This window comes from Folsomia candida, unplaced genomic scaffold, assembly GCF_002217175.1.
Source record: "Folsomia candida strain VU population unplaced genomic scaffold, ASM221717v1 Fcan01_Sc028, whole genome shotgun sequence".
In the NCBI taxonomy this organism is placed as follows: Eukaryota; Metazoa; Arthropoda; class Collembola; order Entomobryomorpha; family Isotomidae; genus Folsomia; species Folsomia candida.
In genome coordinates this window covers 346,503-369,918 of record NW_019091220.1, presented here as the reverse complement: position 1 = coordinate 369,918, position 23,416 = coordinate 346,503, and the positions used below count along the sequence as shown (strand labels likewise).

General features: G+C 36.2%; 2 protein-coding genes and 1 long non-coding RNA gene across 5 annotated transcripts; 2 read left to right on the top strand and 1 right to left on the bottom strand.

Moving 5' to 3' along the window:
* The first annotated feature begins 12 nt into the window (after positions 1-12).
* LOC110859956 (tektin-1) lies at positions 13-3,452 on the top strand. 2 transcript variants are annotated; one of them, XM_022108996.2, is made up of 9 exons: positions 13-750; positions 839-997; positions 1,076-1,518; positions 1,601-1,704; positions 1,903-2,155; positions 2,222-2,497; positions 2,569-2,794; positions 2,863-2,999; positions 3,083-3,452. In XM_022108996.2, the coding sequence occupies exons 3-9, from the start codon at positions 1,451-1,453 to the stop codon at positions 3,300-3,302; spliced, it is 1,284 nt and encodes a 427-aa protein (XP_021964688.1). In that variant the 5' UTR covers positions 13-750; positions 839-997; positions 1,076-1,450; the 3' UTR covers positions 3,303-3,452. The 2 variants fall into 2 exon arrangements, with proteins under 2 accessions (XP_021964688.1, XP_035715747.1); XM_035859854.1 differs by having other exon boundaries at positions 1,076-1,704.
* Positions 3,453-11,047: 7,595 nt separating this feature from the next.
* LOC110859771 lies at positions 11,048-11,871 on the bottom strand. The gene is made up of 5 exons (XR_002548899.2): positions 11,787-11,871; positions 11,630-11,706; positions 11,483-11,546; positions 11,294-11,357; positions 11,048-11,201 (listed from the first exon to the last, which is right to left on the bottom strand). It is a non-coding gene; the product is annotated as an uncharacterized LOC110859771 (long non-coding RNA).
* A 76-nt stretch (positions 11,872-11,947) lies between these two features.
* On the top strand, positions 11,948-13,527 carry LOC118438937 (cold shock protein 2-like). Of its 2 annotated transcripts, XR_004837154.1 has the most exons (7): positions 11,948-11,991; positions 12,058-12,101; positions 12,159-12,212; positions 12,309-12,392; positions 12,479-12,650; positions 12,714-12,771; positions 12,859-12,912. XR_004837154.1 is itself a non-coding variant. In XM_035859875.1 (6 exons), the coding sequence occupies exons 4-6, from the start codon at positions 12,479-12,481 to the stop codon at positions 13,043-13,045; spliced, it is 417 nt and encodes a 138-aa protein (XP_035715768.1). In that variant the 5' UTR covers positions 11,965-11,991; positions 12,058-12,212; positions 12,309-12,392; the 3' UTR covers positions 13,046-13,527. The 2 variants fall into 2 exon arrangements, 1 of the variants encoding a protein (XP_035715768.1); XM_035859875.1 differs by having other exon boundaries at positions 11,965-11,991; positions 12,058-12,212; positions 12,859-13,527.
* The last annotated feature ends 9,889 nt before the right edge of the window (positions 13,528-23,416 follow it).

Genomic DNA, 23,416 nt, shown 5'->3' with positions numbered 1-23,416 from the left:
ATTTTATTATTATTTTACTTACAATTATAGCCGTCATTTAAAAATTGTCGACCGAGGCGTTCCTAGTTCGCCTCCTTTAAATTGTTATAAAAATAGAGGTATACCTATGCATACATTTTTGGAGCTCATGATTAATGCATGTACGTATGATTTGGTTGTTTAAACATAGTAAAATTTTAAAGCACTAAAATTAAAGATTGAAATATTTACATGGGAGCTAAAACATCATTCCAACAATGGTTTCAAAGTCCAGGACCTAAAAATTCAGTGTTTTGCATGAAACATAATACCAGCATACATATTTAATAATTGATTTCACTGTGCATCATGAATCTGTATAGCAATCTGGTGTAATATAGATTCATGCTGTACATAGATAACAAACTGTGTCAACTGACACCGTGATGTCAATGCTTACTTATAATGGATGTTGATAATTCCCAGAAGTACACAATGGATCCGTTTTAACAAATATGTATTTCAAACCCATCCACAAACGTCTACAGTATTTAAAACTGTCAAAAAACTTCTGGGTTTAATTTTAATGCACCAGGAAATACAATTGTTGGTTTCAATTGTCCAAATTTAGAAAAATTAATTAAAATTCTGTATACTTAATTACGAAGTTGTCTTTAGTCTTTCTTTAGACTACATATTCTAAAACTTGAATTTTAAAGCTTGAAAACCGGAATTCGTCTCCTCTCATGATGAAAGGAATATTAGTAATAGCTTTCTTTGTTGTAATCGCTAGTAAGTTTTGTTTATTTAAATATTTATGCATAACTTTAATTGCATAAATTCATTGTTTCACGTTTTTCCTTTCTATTATCATTTCCAGTTGCCAGTGTAAATTCCAGGATTTCCGACGATGTGGGTGGCACCATGAATCTTATGTTCGATGGAGAATTATCGCCTTCAAAATATATGGCAGTAGAAGTCGACCCGTACGACTATCTCAATGATCTGACCCGAGTTAAGAAGAGTTTGGAAAGAAGAAGTATAATTTCTGACACATTTTGATCATTAATCCGCATACATTTTAAATGATTGAAAAACTAATGTGGTTACAATTTAGGACTGAGGCCAGGAGGAGTTGTACGACGTAAACGACAACCATGGACCAACAGCCTCTAAATAAACAACAAATTGACAGCATCACGTACCATAATTTATAGGAACATTTATTAGCAATATGTTACGATTTATTTATCATGTAATACGCCACGAAATAAATAGTTTCTTGTTCATGAAATTGATTCAAGAATCTGTTCAGAAATGAGATTCGCGTAATGAGACTTTCTAATTCCCTGACAACCCCAAAATGGCAACATGCTAAAATGTACCGATTTTTGTAACGTCTTTATAAAATTAAAATTATTTGCCAGTTCCAATTTTGGTTAATTTTCCCGTTATCCTCCCAAACGGTCCAGTCACCAAGTATAGATTCACAATGGCTTCACTCAAGTGTCCAGTTCGGTTCGGAGATGAAGACTGCGTTGAGACAGGCTGGGTATCGACGTAAGTCTCACTTCCTGCATTATCACTCAACAAGATTTGCATATGTATATAAAGTCAGTACTAATGGAAGTACTTCATATAGTCGTCCAAATGTGATCCACGGCCCAAAGCGGTACTCTGCTGAGGAATGGAGCTTGGCTGAAACAATGACTCACAACGCTGCAGAGTCAGAACAACAATCCGCCGGTAAATTGAGACGAGAGTGCATTGTCAAAATTTATGGTGGCTTTATTTCACCGTTCGAAGGGTTAACATTATACAAACCTAGAAATCATGTGCCTTATTTCGTTCATATTTCTTATCATTTTTGAGGCGTCCCCACACCACACGCTCGCATAAACATTGACTTGTGCTACAATCTACTAATCCATAATGCTTTGTTAGAATGGGTGCTGGCCGAGGCGGCTCGTCTCGCGGAAGAAACTCGCGAAATCACTGATCGTGCACAAGAGGACATTGACTGGAAGTTTAGGCAACGCTTCCGGGAAATGGAGCATTGGCGAGACGAGATGAAACTGAATTTCGGAGATCTTAACAGCGAAATTGATGCCATGAGCATTTATCGGAGACGTTTGGAAAATGCACTTTCCACTCTTTGTCAAATCATACAGACCAATGATGAAATTTTGAAATTAAGGTTAACTATGCATAAAATATAATAATAATTAGTATAAGAAATAGTGATTAATTGTAATAACTGCAGAGACTGCCGGATTGGAGTGGACCTCGTTAATGACGAACCTCAGAAACAAATCCTCCAAGAGATGAAAATGGTTGAAGGAATTCAGTCCGTTCTCAAGAGAAACATGGAAGTGTGCACGGAACAGTTGCGACTGATTCGAAAATGCGCCGTAGTTCTTGGACGACAACTCCGAGACAAGGACACTGCCATTGACGTGGATCGGATCGCATATAATTTTGATGAACATCGAGCCAGTGTTCAGCGACAATGCGAAAAACTTTGCATTGACGACGTCAGGTATTTAAAACAAAGTTATGTAAATGGTTAAAATTGATAAAAGCAATAATCGTTTTCTATCCATATTTTAGTGGCAATGTAACCGAACAGGATTGGATCGATGCTACAGAGAAAAGTAAACTTGATGCTGAGAAAGCAGTCAACGCTTCCATCCAATTTCGTACCACGATTGATAGCATCCTGCGACAAATTTGTGAAGATTTACGTAGAGAAATTTGCCTCACCAATTTCACTTTCGAACGCCGCCTTCGTGAAGTTATTCAAGCCAAGGAACGAATGGAATTTCAGCATTCAGCCGTAATTGCTTAAACGATTTTTATGTATATGCATAGTATTTTTTGTTTCATTTTGTTATTATTTTCCAGATTACTGTAAAAGTACGAGAAATCGAGGGGACAATTTGTAAGCTGAGCAAAGCATTTGAGGAGCGACAAAGTGCTGTGGCGTTGGCTGAAACTCGAGCATGTATTCGTGGGCAGAGGCCGAACATGGAGAAAATTAGGTAATGTTTTCTTCTTTAAACTGGCCAGTATTGATATTTTGGGTAAATTATGAGACGTCAATTCTAATTCTTGACCACTGCAGAGATCCCCTTCAACGCCGTCTGTACTTGGCGATTGAGGACGAGAACGAACAAATGACGCGGATCAATCGTAAAATCATGGAAGCCAATGTCACCATACGGAACTTACAACGAAATCAACTGGATTTGGAGGAGATGATCAATATCAAACTGAAAACTATTGCTATTGATGAAGTTCAAGTGATCCCACTTCGTAAAAGTATTAACATTCAAGAGTATTAACGTATCTTCATTACCATTCTTACAATTTTTCATCCTCATTAACCAATTTGCACTTGTAAACTGTATAATGAAATGGTCTATATACACACATCTCTAATATGTAACAAGGCGAATTTTAAGTTATACATAAACTGACGTATGACCAGCCAATCTGTAACTGCATACATAATTTCACATCATCGGAAGTCATGAATCTTTATCATTTCGACTTTCCCCACAAGGCATCAAACCTCTGCTTTTATAATTATTAAAGAAATTTCTCAAAAAGTTTGCGCATTTCACATGCCATCATTTCCAAGTTGGGAACAAAAACTTTTCGGATTCCAAATTATCACCGTGTTTCACAGCAGTCCAATGTTCATCACGAATGGGAGGAGATAAAGCAGCAACAAGATAAATAAGTTAAGCTTCTCGTCCCTATCTCAAAATAGTAAATAAATTACAACACACACGCCTCCTCATATACGCAACACAACACAACTAAAAAATGAATTTGGGTCGGTCGGTCAGTTGTGCATTTTTAACAATTGAGGATGAACTATGACTTTACTAGTCGATTTGGGAAGTTGGAACCGTCTGGTTCTCAAAGTTCTATTCTCGTATCTGAAATATGATACATTACTCTCATGCATGTAACACGTTTCCGTAGCCATTCACGAAAAATGGTGTTAAGCAGACAACACACATTGCTGGCTATCTGATTCTAGTTTCTTACGGTGAAAATCGAAAACCTTTGTTCACCCACAATAACCTTCCGTACTCACTCACTCACCTGGCCAAATCCTTACAACATATTCTTGCCAACGCTTTTTTACGGGGGTGCTTTTGTTTTATGGAACACGAACCAAAATCGTTACATCCATCTCCTCCCACAACGTCGACCTCACTAACCTACACAACCCACCAATGCATGAGAATTTCCCCGATTTTCATTTATTTTCTCCAGTTCGACAGTTCTATCAGAATTTTGATCCTCCTACCGGCCCAGTAGCTTTAATTGCAATTTATTTATAATTGTATATCTATGTGTGAGTATCAGTTATTGCTTATTGGATTTTGTTTCTAAATCGGTCGGCTCCACACAAGACAGGAAACGAATGAGCAGGCGGATCCCAGATATTTATTCATAGTCAAAATTGTGTCTGCTTTGTCCCACATTTTCAACATAAATTTTGGGCAAGTTTACTTGGCTTTGTCTGCTGTTCATACTTGAGTTTGATTGAATATGTACAAAGGAAATTGTTAAACTTGTCAGGAATCTGTTCTCAAGACACATTCTCATCTCGCCTTGAGTATTGGATGACGAATGCGCATATTTTTTAAGTGCCCAAAACTGTATGCAAGATCAAAAAGTCACAGAAAACTGCTGCTGCTGTTTGCATGTCATGTAAAATTGTGCAACGCTCCTACAAAATATTTTACTGTTCACGAGAAAAATAGCTTCAAAATAACATAATTAATGTCTCCCTCTCATATTCTGCACCTTCCGTCTTAATTCCCACACCATCCATGAGAATAATGATGCCATTCGTGCGAAATCTTGTGAAATCAAAGTCTTATACAGCTCTTAAAAATGATGGGGTTGCATTAGCCGTGTTATTAAAAAATATGAAGGACTTTGCTAAATTAGTAGAGAATTACATGGACCTCAAATTCGCTTCGGCTCAATTAACACATGTCATAAATAAGACTATAGAACAACCTAAGTCATGTCAGCACTTATATTTTTATTAAAATTGAGATCTCACAATTAAAGGCTGAATCATGAATGTGTCACATCAGTTCAACTGGCCATGACGAAAGTTGAGATGACTTATTCAAACTACAATACATAACTTTATATGACGGCAACAATTTGTAACCTCGTACATGCTAATCAAAACGAAACACTTTGAAAAAGATATTAAAATCCCATCTACTTAAAGTAAGTAATGCAAAAACTCCATGATCGTTTTATGCTTCAAATCCTTCATACATAACCAGGCGAAACTTATTACCGTCCATTCATCAAGGAAAATTCTTACATTCTTTAATACATTTTACTTTTTTGCGTGTTCTTATTTGTTAAAATTTTTCATTGTCAGCCAGCAAACTTGACAGTTTTCCCATTTCCATTGTATTTTTTGGTGATACGGACGGACAAAGAGTGGTAAAATGTAACGTTTACAAATCTATAATATTTACATCATATGAACGCCGTATTTGCGTAACGAAGAAGTTATTTTGCTCCAAATTAAATTAATTTGGCATTCATGGCCTCTCCTCTCCCACCCAAATAACAATAATGATGAGAGACAGATGATCGTTGTGGAAGAACAAGTTACCAAATTTTTACCTGCTCGCATTATTCAACCCACATTATTTTGCATTCATTCAACATTTCATAATTTTGTAGGCACGTCATAAATAATTTATAAAACAGAATCTCAGCCCTCAACCAATGCATTGTTGGGACGACGACTCGAAAAGGAATGGCAAGTCAGGCCAAAAGTAGTCAAGAGAATGGGTCGGAATTGAAGGAACTTTTAAGAGAATCAACTCCCTTTTCGTTAATGGAGTGAGACTCCATTTTCAGTTTCAGTAATTGACAAGAGGAGACCAAACCACGGAGCGAGATGGACAAGAGCATATCAATTGTTGTTGCAAAACTTCCGAAGAACAATAATCTGTAACGTTCCCTAATTTCAGAGATGAAATGGAAAGCGTTGCATTATTGCAGACAATTTCTCCCTGCATATACATACGACGGAACTATCGTCAGTTACTGTCAACTGTTGCATAACCCGCGTCATCGTGCATGTGTGTGCAACGTAACTTATACCAATTTAAACCCTTTGTTCGCAAAGTGTCCGTTTTCATCACTATCGTCCAATAAATACCATTACATAGTTAATTAAAGTAGTAAAATCCTTAATTTACAGGCTCAACTCTGTAATGATTTGGAGTAGAAAGTATGTAACTATACTGCGTATACCGTGCTACACACGTGTCGCTACAGATTCAATTATTTATTTTGTAGGTGCAAACGATGTACCCTTTTTCACTCGGACGATGGCGAGATATCGATCAATTTCCGTCAATCTTCATCACAATTCGCAATAATAAAGTGTAAAGGTATTCTAAATTCGCTGGGGGTTTGTTAACGCTGGTACACCACACTCATTATGTGACACCTTTCACTGCATTCTTTCAATATAAAGGAGAGTAACACGCTACTGAACAAATGAGAATTAGCAACAACAATATTTCTATGCTAGCCGTACACGCCGCGACCACACCCAGTTGTAACTAACAAGAATGAATGATTGCAGTGCATGCCAAATTCATACATTGTACCAATAAGCTAATAATAATAAGAAGCCATATTGATATCATTCATACGGTATAAATGACAACAGAACGTAAGTATTTGTTTTCTGTGATAGTAAAATAAAAAAATGTGTACGTATCGCTGCTCTCATAAACTCTTTTCGTACAATGCATTAAACTAGAGGACAAGGAGCTATCTAATTTCATTTTCAGCTTCAGACCAAGTCCCATAATATCTCGAATCCGTCATCATTTGTTTGATGAATGTTATGTCAAATCCAAACAAATACCGCGCAGTTAATAAAATGCAGATATTGCCAAAGATTATAAAATAATGTTGGCAGGGCAAGCTACCTTACATATTCTGTTACATTCATGCACTTGATACGGTAGCGCAGACAAAAGAAGTTTGCATTGCATTATTATTGGCATCCTCGTGAATAAGGAGACTCTATTGACTTTAGATGACTTTCGATAAGGAGGCAAGATGAGATATGAATGTCACTATAGTGGAGCAAAGTCAAAGTCATCAAGAAGTATAAAAATTGCATTAATAAGGAGACCGACCGACACAACTACTGTTTGTTTAACCTTTGCACTCAATTTCTTAATTGATATTCAAAAGCTATCTCTTTCATTTCAGTTCAGCAAACTTGTTGCAGAGTGAAGAATTATAATAACGTATTGGATTGGATCAACCTTGGCGGCTTATTTGCTAAGAATGGAAGAATTCAATCTGTAGTAATGATGATGATGACTTGTGCCATCAAGTTTTACCTGTTATTGACTCGTGTCATATAATAAGCACGCAGATCTGATAAAATAACTGAGCGAGCGACAACGGAACGACGACACGGTAGTATTAAAGTAATAACAGTTGATTGAATATTATGCACTCTCATTATTAACATTTCTTGCTACTCGTGAACTTCTTAAGACAGGCTGATTAATTGTCAGTCATCATCCATTTTAAGAGTTTAATTATCTGCTAACTTTCGTAATTGCTGATGAATGAAGTTTCAAAGTCGCGTTTCGTCGTTTCAAAAGGTTGGCGACGACTACGACGATGATGACGATGATTTGCAAAATTACAGTAATGATGATCTAAACACTGACAAATTTTGAAGCATGTGGTTCACCATAATAAATTTGAAAATATTTGAACATGGAATTTTAACAAGGTCTGCATCCACAATCTGCGTGCATGTAACAGTTTCAAGATTTATTTAAATGTTTATCTTGGTAAAAAATCATAAGCAATCAAGACTCTTGTTCGCAAAATGAATGAATGTGAGTGAATACAAATAAAAGTTTAATTTATTGCATTGCATTAAGTACATCCTTAAACGGTGAGAGAGGTGTACATTGAGCGTTGCCTGTTGGACACACAGAAGCCATGGGCAAACAATATCAGATCAAATTGCCACCCATGAATCGAGCCCTATTCATTCCTCCAGTCTTGACCATTATGCAAAATTAATATTGATTGATACACGTAGCCAAGCCAAATATGTATGTATGATGCCATCGTTAAAATCGTTTATTTAACTAACTGATTCTCTATACTTGTGATGATTGATAAATAAATCTTATTTTTCGGGTGGATAAATTCAATGGTTAATCCATCAGTGTTCTGTAAATGACACTCCCATTCACTCTATTATTGAGGATTTTGGACCTTTTATGAATTGTGAAGAGATCATCCTTGACTAAATTAACTCCATTTTGGCTCGTTTTTTAGCCGTTTTTTTCTACTTTTGACTGTTGGCAGTGGGGCAGTAGTTGTTTGGTTAAAAGGGAATATCTACTACATGGTAATAATATGCACATTTTACTTTCAAGGTAATTGTTGTGCCCCACTTTGTCATGATTTTTTGAATAGTACGCATACACTTTGTGATGAGGTGTGAACATTTACAAAAGCTGAACCATAACCACCTATATTGTCACCCAGAGAGTGGAGGAAGAATGAATTCAAATTTGCAAATTTGAGGCAAGGGTGTGAGAAATCTGAGAGCAATTTTGTGACAATAAATTAGGCAAGTCTGGTAAATATTGCGTAATAAATCTGAATCGTGATTCATCAAATTAAAGGCTAATTTAGTATAATTTTTGCTACTATTGTTGCACACTGGTTGGGTTGTTTGGTTTGGTACATAATCATTAAAAAGGAACAAATGAGCAGGCAGGCAAAGGCAAGATATTACGAAAATAAGTTAGGTACTTACGTACACAGGAAGGATATTTATCTCCAGAGTGTACAGGTGAGAGGTACGGGACTGAATTTCTTGGAAAATTAATCTCTTAGTGGTTGGTTCTCATTTTTTGATTTATAACTAACCTACATATTTATAAGAAAGGCGAAATTTAGCGAAAAGAATGCTCTACTAATCTTATTAATTTTGAACCTGTATTAAACATATGCGTATACAAAAAAAACGCAGAAATTCCCATACATTTTTACCACCACGCTATTTCATATTATTAACATGGAAAGTTTCCACAATCTCGTTCGGTTAAAGAAAGAAATCATTTTTTGTACCCATTCCATCGTCGATAAGTTCCATGCACGTGGTGGAAGATTGAGATGGAGAAAGCCGTGTTTATCCGAGATTTGAGTCTACAGACTACACTTTCCTATATTTCATGTGATGTGATGACGCCTGATTTCCAACGATGCGGAACGAATGTAAGTTTACATTTTGCAAATTTCCATGCGAGATGAAGCAAAAGTATTATGCAAAAGCTCTGTATATGTGCTCCACGTATTGTAGTGAATGCCGGTTTAGTTGTCAAACTCCGAGCCGTTCAAGCACAATAAATGCGAAGTTGAGTATTTAGTCTACATATATTTAGTGTATATTTAGTCTAGTCTATTTAGTTAGGTTAAAAGTTGGGAATCAGTTTGTCTTTGAGAATTAAGAATTATTATTGCATTGGGTCTATCACTTTTAACTTAAAAAAGTCTATTGCGCACAATTTAAGCAGGTACATCTTCGTCACCATCCATCAAGTTTTTGTGAAGCACTGATTTCATGTGGTTTTGATAATTAGTAAAATGGTCTGAAACGTAATTACAGGTTATACAGAAATGCCATATCAATATATGTTCATCGTTGTGCTTTTGTGATAGTTCATGGTCCTCCCATTTTGATCTTTGTACTGTAGAAAACAAACACTTGCGACAAGTATAATTTGCATTTGGATTAAACTTATCTCTCCTTTTTAGGCAAGCCACTACGTGTGCATCAAATTGAACCTTGATAGGAGATGAAGCAGGGCAGTATGGGCAGTTATTTATGCGGTTCGTAATAGAGCCGTTGCATATTTTGAGATGTCTAGAGAGATTACCATTAGAAGTGCTTCGATAGCCACATCTATTTGAACAAACGAATGGCCTCTCCCCCGTGTGGATTCGAATATGAACGATTAAATCCGAAGGTGAACTACAAAATTGACCACAACCGGTGTAAGGGCACACACGATTAATTAATGTATCCGGGGTAGGTACAGGGCATGTTATTTGTGGTGCATCTTTTATAATTGGGTATTCCTCTGATGCATTTCGGACTGAACATTTGATGTTCACATGATCACTGAGACGCATTTCGTTATATACAGGTTGAACTGTTTGATTAAAAACTTGCATGGGTGCGGAAACTATAACATAGTCCAAAGTGGACATAGTCCACGCAGCATTTTGGAATCCGAATCTTGTGTAAATGTTACTCCGCCAAAGTTTTTCAGCAACATTCAAAAAATAATATTTTCTAAAAATCACGTGCATTTGGGCAAACAGTTTGCACCTTGCATCATATTTTGTCATACTTGGAATCATAACAGTGTTAAGTTTCATGGCATTGAAGTCTCCGAGCCAGATTGCTAAATGGTGTTGCAATTTGTTACACAATAAATCAATGTTTGTCAGAAATTGTGTTCTTAACATTTTTCTTTCTGGATCACCGCTGTGATACACCGGAAAATATATATTGACGAAGTAGATGCAGTGATCACTTAGTTTCGTTTTAACACCAATTATCATAATCCGTTCAGGATGATGATATTGTACTTCAGGATATGCGGTTTTCATGTTGATGTGAGTAATGTCGATGCCAATTTTGAATAACACGCATACCCCGTATTGCCAATAATTCGTGGAATATTTACTGCAGGATGAAAAATGATGTCGAACCCATACGAGTTACACAAATTCCTAATTTCGGTTTCCTTCGAAGGCTGTAATTTGGTTTCCTGGATGAAAACTAAATCACTCCCTTCCCAAGTTGGCATCATGCACCTAATCTTGATTTCATCAATGCCGTTAGCATTCCAGGAATGGTAATGCAGAACGGCGTCGTCGTGGCTCGTAAATTTTGGTTTCTTAGACAAAACGCCAGACATTTTGAGATCACAAATCCCTTGACCGCACAAAGCAGTTATTTAGGTAAAACCGCACAAAGCAGTTATTTATTTAAAACCGCACAAAGCAGTTCAGAATTACAATATAAACTAAATCTAAGAAATAAACATATACATAAATTTAACTGAATAAAATAATTCGCTGGCGGAAAACGGCGTCGAATGATGTTCCTAAAACACAAACGATGATTATTAATAATTAAATAATTACTTTGCTAACCTAGCTTTATTCATAATGATTAATTAAATCATGACATACTTACCAATAGCGAAGAAGAACGAAGACAGAAAACAACAAAACGAACTAAAAATCCGAAGTACGCCGCTCTTGAGGGAAATTATTTTTCTTAATTATTGCAATTAAAAATGAATCGATAATTATAAATTAAATGCTAACTTTGTTAACCTAGCTTTATTTCGATTGATTTCAATAAAAATTGTAAAAAACTTACCGTCAAAGAAGAAGGAACAAAAATTCGAAAAAGCGAATAAAAAGAAAAAAAATGGTCGACGAGCCTATAAAACCATTAATTCTCTTCTTATGCTTTGATAACCTAGCTTTACTTTTTTGTTGATTAATTGAAATCAAACCTACTTACCTATGATACCGGCACCACAACAAACTCTAACGATGTCGACGATGATGACGTTGAGAGGGGAAGACTTATGCCGATGACTATAAAATACACGGATTCTAATTATTAATTATTATTAATGGCTTATAAATCAATTAATCGTTAATTAAATACAAATTACCGAATTTATCTTCGAAGAGAGAGAAAAAATAACCACCTCGCACGTTTGTTCATCTGAGGAGAGTGAGCGAGCAGCAGCTGTGGTGATGGTGGCGGGTTCAGAGCAACGTTTTCCCACCAGCCACCACCACCACTACCACCGCTGATCGCTCACTCTCCTCTCGTCAAACGTGCAGGGTGGAACTCTCTCTCCAAAGATAAATTCGGTAATTTTTATTTAATTGATAAGCCATTAATAATAATTAATAATAATTATCCGTGTATTTTTATAGTCATCCTCTCAACGTCATCGTCCGGGTTTTGCTGTTTTTCAGAGGTAAGTAGTTTTTAAAGTTAGATTAGCAAAGCAAATTAATTTTGATTGGTCTCATAGGCTCAGCGCTTGCCGAACGGTCTTCCTTTTCTTCGCTTTTTTGTTGGCTGCTCGGTAATTTTGTACAATTTTTATTGAAATCAATCGAAATAAAGCTAGGTTAGCAAAGTTAGCATTCAATTAATAATTCTAGATTAATTTAAATTGCAGTAATTAAGAAAAAAACATTTCCACCTTCAGAGCGGCGTACTTCGGATTCTTATTTCTTTGTGTTGCTTCGAGTTTTTTGTGAAGGTAAGTTTTAATCAATTATTTAAATTTAAAAATCCCAACTTTTTTGAATTAGGAAAATCTCCAAATTATAATTTTTGAATTTGCAGATGGGAAAGTACAACCATCAGGTGACTGTCAGTGGACTCCCATTTGGGAGTCCATTTACTTTGACAGTTCCTAGAACTAGCAGTGGAAATCGTGGCGGCGGTGGTGGAAATCGTGGCGGTGGTGGTGGAAATCGTGGCAGCGGTGGTGGAAAGCGTTCCGGAAACGCTAAGCGTAACTGCCAAATAAAAAGAATTAACCACAGTTTTCGTGTTTTACATTTCAATTTTACTATAGATAAGAAAAAGAAGAAGCAAAGATATTGGCGCTGCAAGGAAAAGGGCCACTTCGGAAAGTAAACGAATTACCAATTTATTATTACATAATTAAACTGATATATCAACTTTCTTCATGAGGTCTAATTTAATGCTTTGTTTTTCAGCGAATGTAAATATTCAGAAGGAGTGGCTGCTGCCAAGAAGGCAGAGTTTTTAAAGAAAAAAGAAGAGAACGCTGCTACTACTGCTGCTACTGCATCTTCTTCTGTCAAGCCACCATTTGCAGGGTGGAAACAAGGCTTCGTTATGCCCACTCCACTCACCAATACTAATAATTTTGACATGAATTAGTGTTGTAATTGTTTCTTCTCGATTTTCTTAAATGAGTTTGTTTTTCTTTCGTAAATCAGTCACTTTATAAAATAAGAGAAATTTGGCGTGGAGCTTCGCCCCACTTATGCATTATTCCATTTTTTCCAGTCATTTTAAAAAACAAGAAAAATTGGCTTAGACCTTTGCCTATATTAACATTTTTGCATTGTATCCCGAACCAGGAAATCTTTCAAATTTCGCTTTTCTTTCCGGAACGAGGATGGAATAACGCGTCGACGGATAAAAAAACTTGGCCGCCTCAAGCACTATCAGTTCTGCGAGCTAAAACTAAGTTGCGTTAAACCAAACTAACTTTGAACATAAGAAGACTGTAAAAGGCCTACTTATCACGAAGGCCTCTGCTTCTGAGATTCTAGATAGAAAAAAAAAATCAACCGAGCCGATATTGTAGAAATTGTAAAAAGAAAACGATCCGAGATGGAAATAAATTTGCGATAGAAATCGGCTCTTCAAAAATATGAGAGATTTTCATAAATGGCATAAATGTGTTAATAATAATATGGGTGTACCATATACATACATTTTTTTATTTACGGTCGATCACTGTCTGCTGAAACGATTTTCCCCAGTTTTCTCTTTCGAAGGACGTTTTGCGTTCATTATCAATGTGAATGTTTTGAAAAAAATGACATATGCGGGTTGGATAAATGTGTGACACTTTTTTTGACATTTTTGTGACATGCCAACACCACTTGTAAATTTTATGAAAAGCCTCGAATTAAAAAATTGACATAGGTACATGCTGAACATTGTTTCTAAATATTATTTATCCTGGTGGAAAACCAACAAAATAGTTATTTCAATCTTTAGTCAAACTCTTTCTGTCTGACACTTTTATCAAGAACATTGTCAAAGTTTCTCAAATTTACATTCAGGGAGAGTGATACATAATTTAAGCTGAAGGAGACAAGCGAGGGCGATTGGTGTAAGAGCGCATGTTAAATATGACTCTAATCTAAGCGGAGGAATGAAACAACAAAATGTAATAATTATTCTACTGAGAGTGGTTTGCTGTGATAGTTCTCATAAACTTTTCACATTGATTATGTAACTAATGCATCTACATTATGTAAGTGCGAACTCATTAAAGATATATCTAAACATGCCCAAGCCCAGTTTAAGTAATGGTTCACATTTTAAAACAAAGCGTGTGATTATGTTATTATCATTTGAGCAGAATTTTAAATCAGTGCGGTAATAAGTGATTCGAGGAGTAAAGCTACTTGTCAGGAATATCAAAACAAGATGTGTGATACAACTTTCAGAATTGTGATAGTGGAGGAAATGCTGCGATATGAAACGTTGTATGTATGCATAAATTCCTTCTGTCTGAATGTCTCACTTATGGAATACATAGATCTAAATCTCGATTTTATTCTGAAAGTTTCCTCCCAACTTGGCCATGTAATTTACACATCAAAGCCGAGTTTGGGCCCACAATCCACAAAATTCAGGCCAAACTAACCACACTTGAGAGTGAGCTGTGCAATTTGCGAATTGCATTTCATCCAGGCCAACTCCGTCCAGTAATCTCGTCTCGCATTGCATAAGGATAATACGCAAAGTGGTAAAAGTATATGGTGTTGGACAGATTTTAGAAGACAAGACTTGATTCCCTTCCGTATAGATGTGTCATATTTTGTCAGGCTTTAGAATGTGCGAGGTCAAAGTAACCATGAATGTATGAACATTTAGAAATTTGAATTGAAGACTGTATTACTTCTCACTCATTTGTCGCATATCTCGTTTCCTTGCTGTTGACATTTTACATTTCTTGCTGAGACAGACTGACTATGCAAAATAGCATTTTTGCTTTTGAATGTTGCACAAATTTGCAACATTCCACTGTGTTCGTGTACTTTGGACAGGCATGTACATACTTTTTCTGACTCATTTCTGTATTGTGCTGCTATGACTGGTTGGTATTTGCCAACGAAGCTAAACCAAGGAGAAGAAGAGGTCAAAATTAAACAAATACTGAGTTGGACAATATGCAGTAGAAATTGTCGAATCTGCTAAAAAAATAAAAGTAGCAAATTTCCTTGTGCCAAAACAGTTGGGGAGAGGTTTATGAGGGAGACGTGAGTTAATTAGCAAATTCAAGCCAAATTTTTAAATTTATGTTTTGCAACTGAGAATAATAAATGTCCAGAACCAAAAAAAAATAGCGGTACACTTTGTAAAAATAACCAGTCGTATGCAATATGTGTATAATGAAATCGAGTTTCGTAGCTGGGTGGCAATTGACCATTGATGATATAATCAAGTAAATGGTCTCAAATTATTGCGCTTTTAGAGCTAAATTATCTTGTGAATTTGCATAATCCGTTACAATCTCCCATCGTCCAAGTGCTAATTTAAACTTGATGAAATTGCTACTAATAAAATTGGCTCCATTTTCCATAATGCGTTGAAGCAGCAGCAGCATTACAGGCATTTTGCATCACTCACTTTAACGAAATGTTACGCACATGGAGTCCAAGTCAATACACCAACAAAAGAAGGCAACAAGTATCTACTAGATAATAATGGTTCATCGTCCTAATCAACTTTTCAACTAATGCATTGCTACTAACTGGATTCGCAAAATTGCAATTTTGCAAATGCAGCCAGGTACGTACATTAGCTAGTGAGCCGAGCAAAATGAAACTGAAAGTATGTCGAACAGAAGCAAAACTAGTACAACAACATGTTTTAGGCTTACAATCTGTTACACAAAAAAGTAACCAACACCTACACATTCCTATGGACGTATATGCATCTGCTGCATCCCAGATTTGCGTTCATTTTCCTAGTTGCTTGCATGACACGACTCAGAAAATAAATTCTCTTGTCCATCCATCATCACAAGTAAATGATGGATATAACCCAATCATCTCAGCATTCATTCATTCCTTCATTCATCCATCCTTCATTTATTATTACTCACTTTTCAACGAATGCAGTCTCATCGTCGCGCAATTTGCGACTTGGTGTAAGTAAACTACACAATCAAGTAAGACAAGCACCAACTATTCCAATTTGGATTACTTAACTCTGACGAGAATATTACCACCGGTCGGATACTTGCGTTAGTAGTAAATAGTGCAACCAAATAATGAGAAGCGGATTGTTCTAAGAATAATGTATGCATGTACAACACGAACATTTTCCTCTGCCAAGTACACATTTGCAAAAAATACAACATTATGTAGTATATGCACTTAAGTAGAGATAAGTATCGCCGCTGTGCACTACGGAAATATAAATCACATCAACCTGTTATGCAGTAGAAGTCACTATTTACTCCGGCATTGTCTTAATTACAAAGAAAAACTGAATTGATTGCGAGTAAAGTGCAGCATTATTGACGAACTGTCATTGTGCACACTACACATTTGATTGTGAGTGCCACAGATAAGATGTTATCTGTAGGAACATAGTTTAGATTTAAAGGGGCCGCATTTGTCACAGGATTGTACATAAGCAATTGTTTGTTGCGGTTGGAGTAAAGTGCATGTAGCCTTTCGAAATCTCGACATTGATCGTATTAAAGCATGCTTAGCTTAGCTCTCTCAGCAGCGTGTACATGTGTATAAGAGGGCTAATTAACATTTCATTAATCTTGGCTTTAATTATCTTTGTAATTGTTTTCCACTTCATTTGATTACACAACTGATCTGATTTACAAACCTGACTGACTTGACTGATTTAGATCTAAATGACACTGACGAGAGAAGCGAGGGGGTGGTGGAATACATGCATTATCCATATGCATTTATGAGTATGGAAATGTATACATTATCCTCTTATGTACATACATACGGGTCAGAATCAATGCATTTTATGTCAAAGTAATCAAGCACAGTTCCAGAGACCATTATCCCACAAACAACTTTTTTATTTTTGCACCTGTCCCACTGGTCACTCCAATTGAAATTAGTAAGCTCTACAAGAAATACCTAAGTGTTACAACTGTGTATAAAAGAAACCCAAAAAAGGAAAGCTTAGATGAGGCTAAGAAGTGCGATAAAAAGTATTTAATAAATTTCTTCTCCAGTCAAGGATATAGAATTTTAATATTTCCGGTATTAGCGCCCCATTTCAATTTAAGCTGACTAAATTGCATAAGCAACATGTTTATGTATACATATTGCTAAGAGTCGACTCTATTAGGTCAGACCTGTATATTTATCAACTTTCTGTATATTTGCAAGCATTCATAATTTTTTAGATTTGATGCATATTTGTTTGTATATGGTAGTGAAATGGGGCGCTGATGCTGGAAATATTTAAATTCTATATCCTTGACTGGAGAAGAAATTTATTAAATACTTTTTATCGCACTTCTTAGCCTCATCTAAGCTTTCCTTTTTTGGGTTTCTTTTATTTATTAGTTTTTATTTGTATTAAAAAGTAAGGTCAAAGGTCCCATGAACTCCCAAAAATGTCCCAAAAATCCGACTGGGTACATTTCCGAGAACTTTTTCCCAAACAACGATGAAATTCAGAGACTTTATCATTCATCATTTTTCAAGAGACCCAAGCGTAGCCTAGATACTAAATTTCAAGCAATCGTGTTCTGAATTGAAAAGTTGCTGGGCCGACCTTAGCAACTAACCTTTGGGCGGTGGTGGGAGCGGTCAGATTTCACCACCATCAAAACTTTCTCAGTTTTAAACCGATTTGGAAAATTTTAATTTTGTATTTTTATAGAAAAAATGTATCAGCTTTTTATCCGTGTACTTTTTTCATACATGCCTTAAATTTTTTCAAATCTCCAAAAAACACACTATTGGTTGGGTTTCTATTGAATATCTCATAAACCGTTGGATGCTTCAGGCGGCCAAATCAGGGCTCTACTCGATGTAGCCATAATTAACTCTGAGCAAAATTTCATTAAAATCGGTTGGAAATCGACGGAGATCTGAAAAAATTAAGCTTTTCAGACCTGTAGTGAATGCTTACTTAGATGATTTTTTTCGATATAGTAACTATGGCCTCATCTAAGAAAAAGAATGTCACAAAGAAACTAATTGCACAAGTATTCCAGCAATTTTTGTCTGCATAGATTTTTCCGCATGACCAAAATCCTTTAATTTTATATTAATCACTTGAATATCGGCTGGAAGACAGATATCGAGGAACATTACTCATGTCATGTCGCAAGTCGCCAAAGAGAAGATAAATTATTCTCCAAGTCCAGTGTCATTATCCAAACTCAATTGAATCCAATCTAGTCCAAGTGATTAAACATTCATTTCATCCTCTGTGTTTGTGTAACCTTAATCAAACTTGTAATGTCGTAAATGAATAGAAGTAGTATAATGCAAGGATTACATATTAGAGCACAAATTCACATCACGATGCAATCAGTTTGATTGGCAAAGGTAGTAATGAGGTATTACCCTTGCTGGCGTCCATTACTTACAGCTAATGTCATTAGGTAGATGTACAAATGTCGCTTCCAGTAGCAAGCACTCGTCAAATAAATATTTGTATGTTGTTGGGTACAAGAATTTGTCCAACTATTCCATTTTTTATACAGTAAATAAATACGTATTATTTGCTATTGTGAGATGATTACTTCAATCCAACAACAACCCATTATTATTTGGAATACTCGTAAATTTGAATTTCAAGGCTAAAGTAAATTGTTTTTGTGAAATAGTTCAACAATTTTACAACTTTATTTACCACTGATGGAATCTGCTTTTAGTGAGGATACGACAGTTGTTCAAAGGTTATTAAAGAAATCTATTGCGATTGCACTTTTTTCATATTTTCCCATCGGCTAAAAACGAATTCATGAGCGTAATAAAATAGGAAGAGACACGGTTAGTTAAAAATTGAGACATGAAACTAATTAGAAATTATAAAGCGGTCTAAATCAGTATAATGCATAATATTCTTTGTACTATAATATCCACGAGGAAGGAAGGACAGGGACACAAACTTGCAAAGAGGTCCTGTCGACAGAAGAATTGCAAAATTTACGAACTTGTACAGTCAATCATAATCAAGTCATAATAAGATGTTGCTTTGTGTTAGGATGCTAATTAAAGGCAATTTAGGATTTGAAATTTGCCATGTCTAATTGTTTCGCATGATTTATACAATATTTTGCATGCGTAAAAGTATACTCGAAATAATCGACAAACTCTTGATGGACATGGGACACAGGAAGGCCAACAAAACTACAACTTGCTCTGCTCCTGTCATTCAATTCCAACCGTTACAAAATAGTGCTTAATAAACTGTAGTGGTAATTTATCCCTTCAAACATTTAAGGCTATCACTACTACCAGACGACTAACTTCCTTCACTAATTTTAATTTGAACGGGTTATATTTTAACTAGATCAGGTCATCGTATTTTATCACTTGATAAATAACACACACAGTTTCGCATATTATTTATTTATTATTAGTGCATTATTGGCTCGATGTAATAATGAATAAAATACAGACAACACTCTTCGTGTGTTTAGGACAAGAATAATAGCGTGGCGAATGGCAAAGTTTTCTTTTTTCAATGAGGAGAGACATGAACTTATCGCGTTAATATAAAGCAAAAACCTGTTTATCATCAAATCAAGCCAGTTGCACTGCATTTATTACTCCGTCCGTATGTGTAGCACTAATACGTACAGTAGTGAGCAGGTAGTGGACAATTAACGCTTTTAATTACGACTCATAACGCACAGTAATTATAACGTTACGACATCTTGGTCCTTCTCAAAAGCTAAAATTTGGTTCGTCGTAGTGTTGTAATAAGTACGACAAATGAATATCTTGCTTGGCAACCCACCTCACTCACGGTCGATTGGGCAGGGTCTGATTACTTCCAAGATGCGTCAGTCAATCTTCCTTTATAATTCATCAGTTTTCAAAAGAACAAAAGTACACCACACAAAATAGACGATGCCATTACGGTCAGCACTTTATATTCGTGTGCGCATCTACGTAACTCTGTATGCACGGCGTGAACTATTTAAAAGAATAAAGGTGGGTGGACCACTTTCGGTTTCATCTTTTAGTAGAAAAAGCACCACTTAATGGTCGGCGTGGAGTGTTAATTAAATTTATTTTATCTCATTTGGTTTGGTTTTCATAGTTGATGGGAGTTAAGGGTATGGAAAATTGTTGTGTTCAGAGTACTGGGTCATGTTGGGGGTAATCGCATCTTTTTAATTTTACATGTCTCTTTCTGCGTAGGACTAACTGAACGAACATGCTGTCCGAATGAATGAATGAAGAGAATTACAAATTCTACCATAATTTCGGACAATCTCTTTTCCCGTGGTGGCATAGAAAGTGGTCAGAAGGTAAAACGGAGATTTAATATTTTAAAGGTATTATTCCTCCTGGAGTTGCGGTGATAAGTATGCATCCGGCCCGTATGGCTTGAAACTCTTAACTTTTCAGGTACATATTCCACGCACGAGGTGCTCTACTCCCATTATACCGAGTTAAAAATTTAGCCACTCATTTACCCCCTCAAAAGGAGGAGATAGAGCAACTCAATTAATTGAATAATTTATCTGATTACGTAGTAACATAGCCACAATTACATGGGTTAGCATTTAGGGAGATTGATCATTTCCCAAGTGAAAGAAAATATGTAATATTACGTTAAAATGGTGAATTAACGAAGTGAAATGAAAATTTGAGACGCTTAAAAGTCTGTAATGAAAAGTTTGGCCGGAAGATTTCGTGCAGTGCCAGGTTTTGTGAATGCAAGTTTGTGTCATATACTCGTGCATGAACATAGAAACTTAATATTACATGAATGAATGTATTTATCATTGTACGCAGTGCATACCATTTGGGATTTATTTACTGATTTCCTTATCATTAGATTTCATAGTGTACACAATTTTATCTAGAAATACTTTTTGACTGCTGAGATGAGTCATGACAAAAAATTCCAAGAAAAATACTGACTTTCTCTAAAAATTTTCCAAATACTTTGATAATTATATACCTTTAGCAATCATCACATTTGTAGATCCTCCCCACCCACATTTTATGATAAACGTCACCATATTTTCCAACCAACTCCCACAAAGTCTTAAAAACAAAGAATTTTTGTGATCATCCGGCTCTCTCGGTCCATTTCTCTTCATTGTTTTAAATGGAGTAGGTGGGACCCACCTTAATCCAGCTTTTCTTTTCCCGTACCAACAAGTCTAAACTTTGACAACAATCCCCAAACCAAAAACCATGTTAAGAAAACCTTCCAGCCAAAACTTCAACTTTTGATCTACTGACCTGACCAAGACCGATCCCCAAAACGTATGTCTTGTATGTAGAATATACATTACAAACGGAGCATTATTGCATTGTGGGCAGAACCTGGACTTTGACGTTTTGGAGAAATTCCCAGAAATATTATTTAGTTTTAGAATTCATGGGAAGAAAACGATAATACAAAGGATTATAGTTTACTAATCTACCAACTCATTAAGACCTACGCGCAGTCTTATTAAAACATGAGCCCAATGCATTTCGGAATTGGAAACCAGTCTCTCTTCTTTCTTTCTCTGTCTGGCACACCGAAACACCAACCACCTAACCAAGTAGATTTCAAGTGTCTGATTTGTAAAACTTGAAGATAATGTGAGAGAGTACCCTTGAGCCCTCAAGAAGGGACAACGTTACTGTACTGTTCCTTACTCCTGGACCGCCATACATGCCATTCCCTGATAAGAAATGAATGTTGAGGAAGGGTCGGAAATTATGTGTCAAACAATGGACAAACCAAAAACCACGTCTCTCCCCACCACTATTTTGACCATTTTATGGTTAAGAAGAAGGGTACCCAGAAGAGTCTTTATCTGTATGTCCAATGGAAAAGATACCATTTCACAATCATAACTCCTGTGTGTATGCATCGTTTAAGGCGATAATATTGTGTATGGATGAGACCATACGTTTAAGGGATTCCATCAAAATTATACATCTCTTCACACACTGAGATTTCTGAATCGGGTGTGAGTAGGTACCCACAAAGTATTTTATTTTAGGAAGCTTAAACGGGTATGAGATGGGGGCAAGCAGTAAACAAAAACGTGGCGAGGATGCCATTTGCCCTGGAATATGTGAGATGATCATCTTCCATCCACATATTCAGCCTGGAGTAACATAACAATAAGAAGAAACATTTGAGGTTGATAATAATATAGGAAGAAGGAACTTGTATACCAAAACCACGACCAAAGTGGTAAAGTGAATTTACCTCCACGTAAATAAGTATCTGTGTTATAAGGAGCACTTTGCCTACCACTAAACTGGCTACTTCTTAAGAGGTGCAGCATGCAGTGGAGGAATTGATGCAATAAGAAAGGCAACTTTATAACGTACAAGTACATAGGAATCATTTGGTGAGGGATGGTTTGGTATGCCTGTTATGTTACGAGCTACAAAAGATTCTTTAGTGAGATAGGTATTCCTCCCAAGTTTTGAGTTTCAAGACCCTCTTTCTTCCCATGAAACCACATTCTACAATCCAGTTGCAAGCCAGGCTTTGAAAGAGACAGAGCTACTCTGTTATCCGTTCTCTAATGTAATGCACGCTGTGAGTGTTACGTTTCTCGTGTTAAAAGCAAAGTCGAGTCGTTTAAGTAACACGGTTTTAAACAAATTTTTGTAATACGTATGAACATTTCGTTCTGTGCATTTGCATGAGAAGCAGACGAGACAAATAGTGTTGAGACAGTTGCAAATTTGTGAATATTTTGTTCAATTACACACAAATTCAGTTAGTGGCGTTACACAAATACACAAAAGTCGAGTTATTTACTAAATCGTTTGGACAATGAGAACCTGACCTGAAGGTTGGAAAGTTGTGACTTTTGAACAAAAGTTCTTTTAAGGACTATAGTAATTGAAAAGTGGAATTTTGTTGGAAATTGAGCCGGACAGATTCAGCACTTGTGACTCAGTGAGTGTCCAACCAAAGTTGTAAAGGGACTCTACGGGTGAGCCCATTCCGAGTTCAAAATATTTACTTGGAAATCTCAAGTGAAGTGCCCTTTGCCTCCAGAAAGAAATGCGATACACTGCACCACGGTTGTTGTTCATTACTTGCTGAGATTCAATTGAATCAGTTGGTATCGACGAGCACTTGTTCTCTCGTCCTTCGTCTTCGAGCTCTTGTACGTTTGAGACAGTTCTTCTCCGAAAAGAAGGAAGGATCAGCTTTATGGTTCTTTAGTGGAAAATGAATCTGAAGGCAAGTGGTTGGTTCTCCTTCGTTGTTTTGTTGTATTTGGGCTGAACGTCAAAGCAAATAGCCCCATGCAGAGAGAAAATGAATAATAGATGAAATATATCCCATTATTGCAGA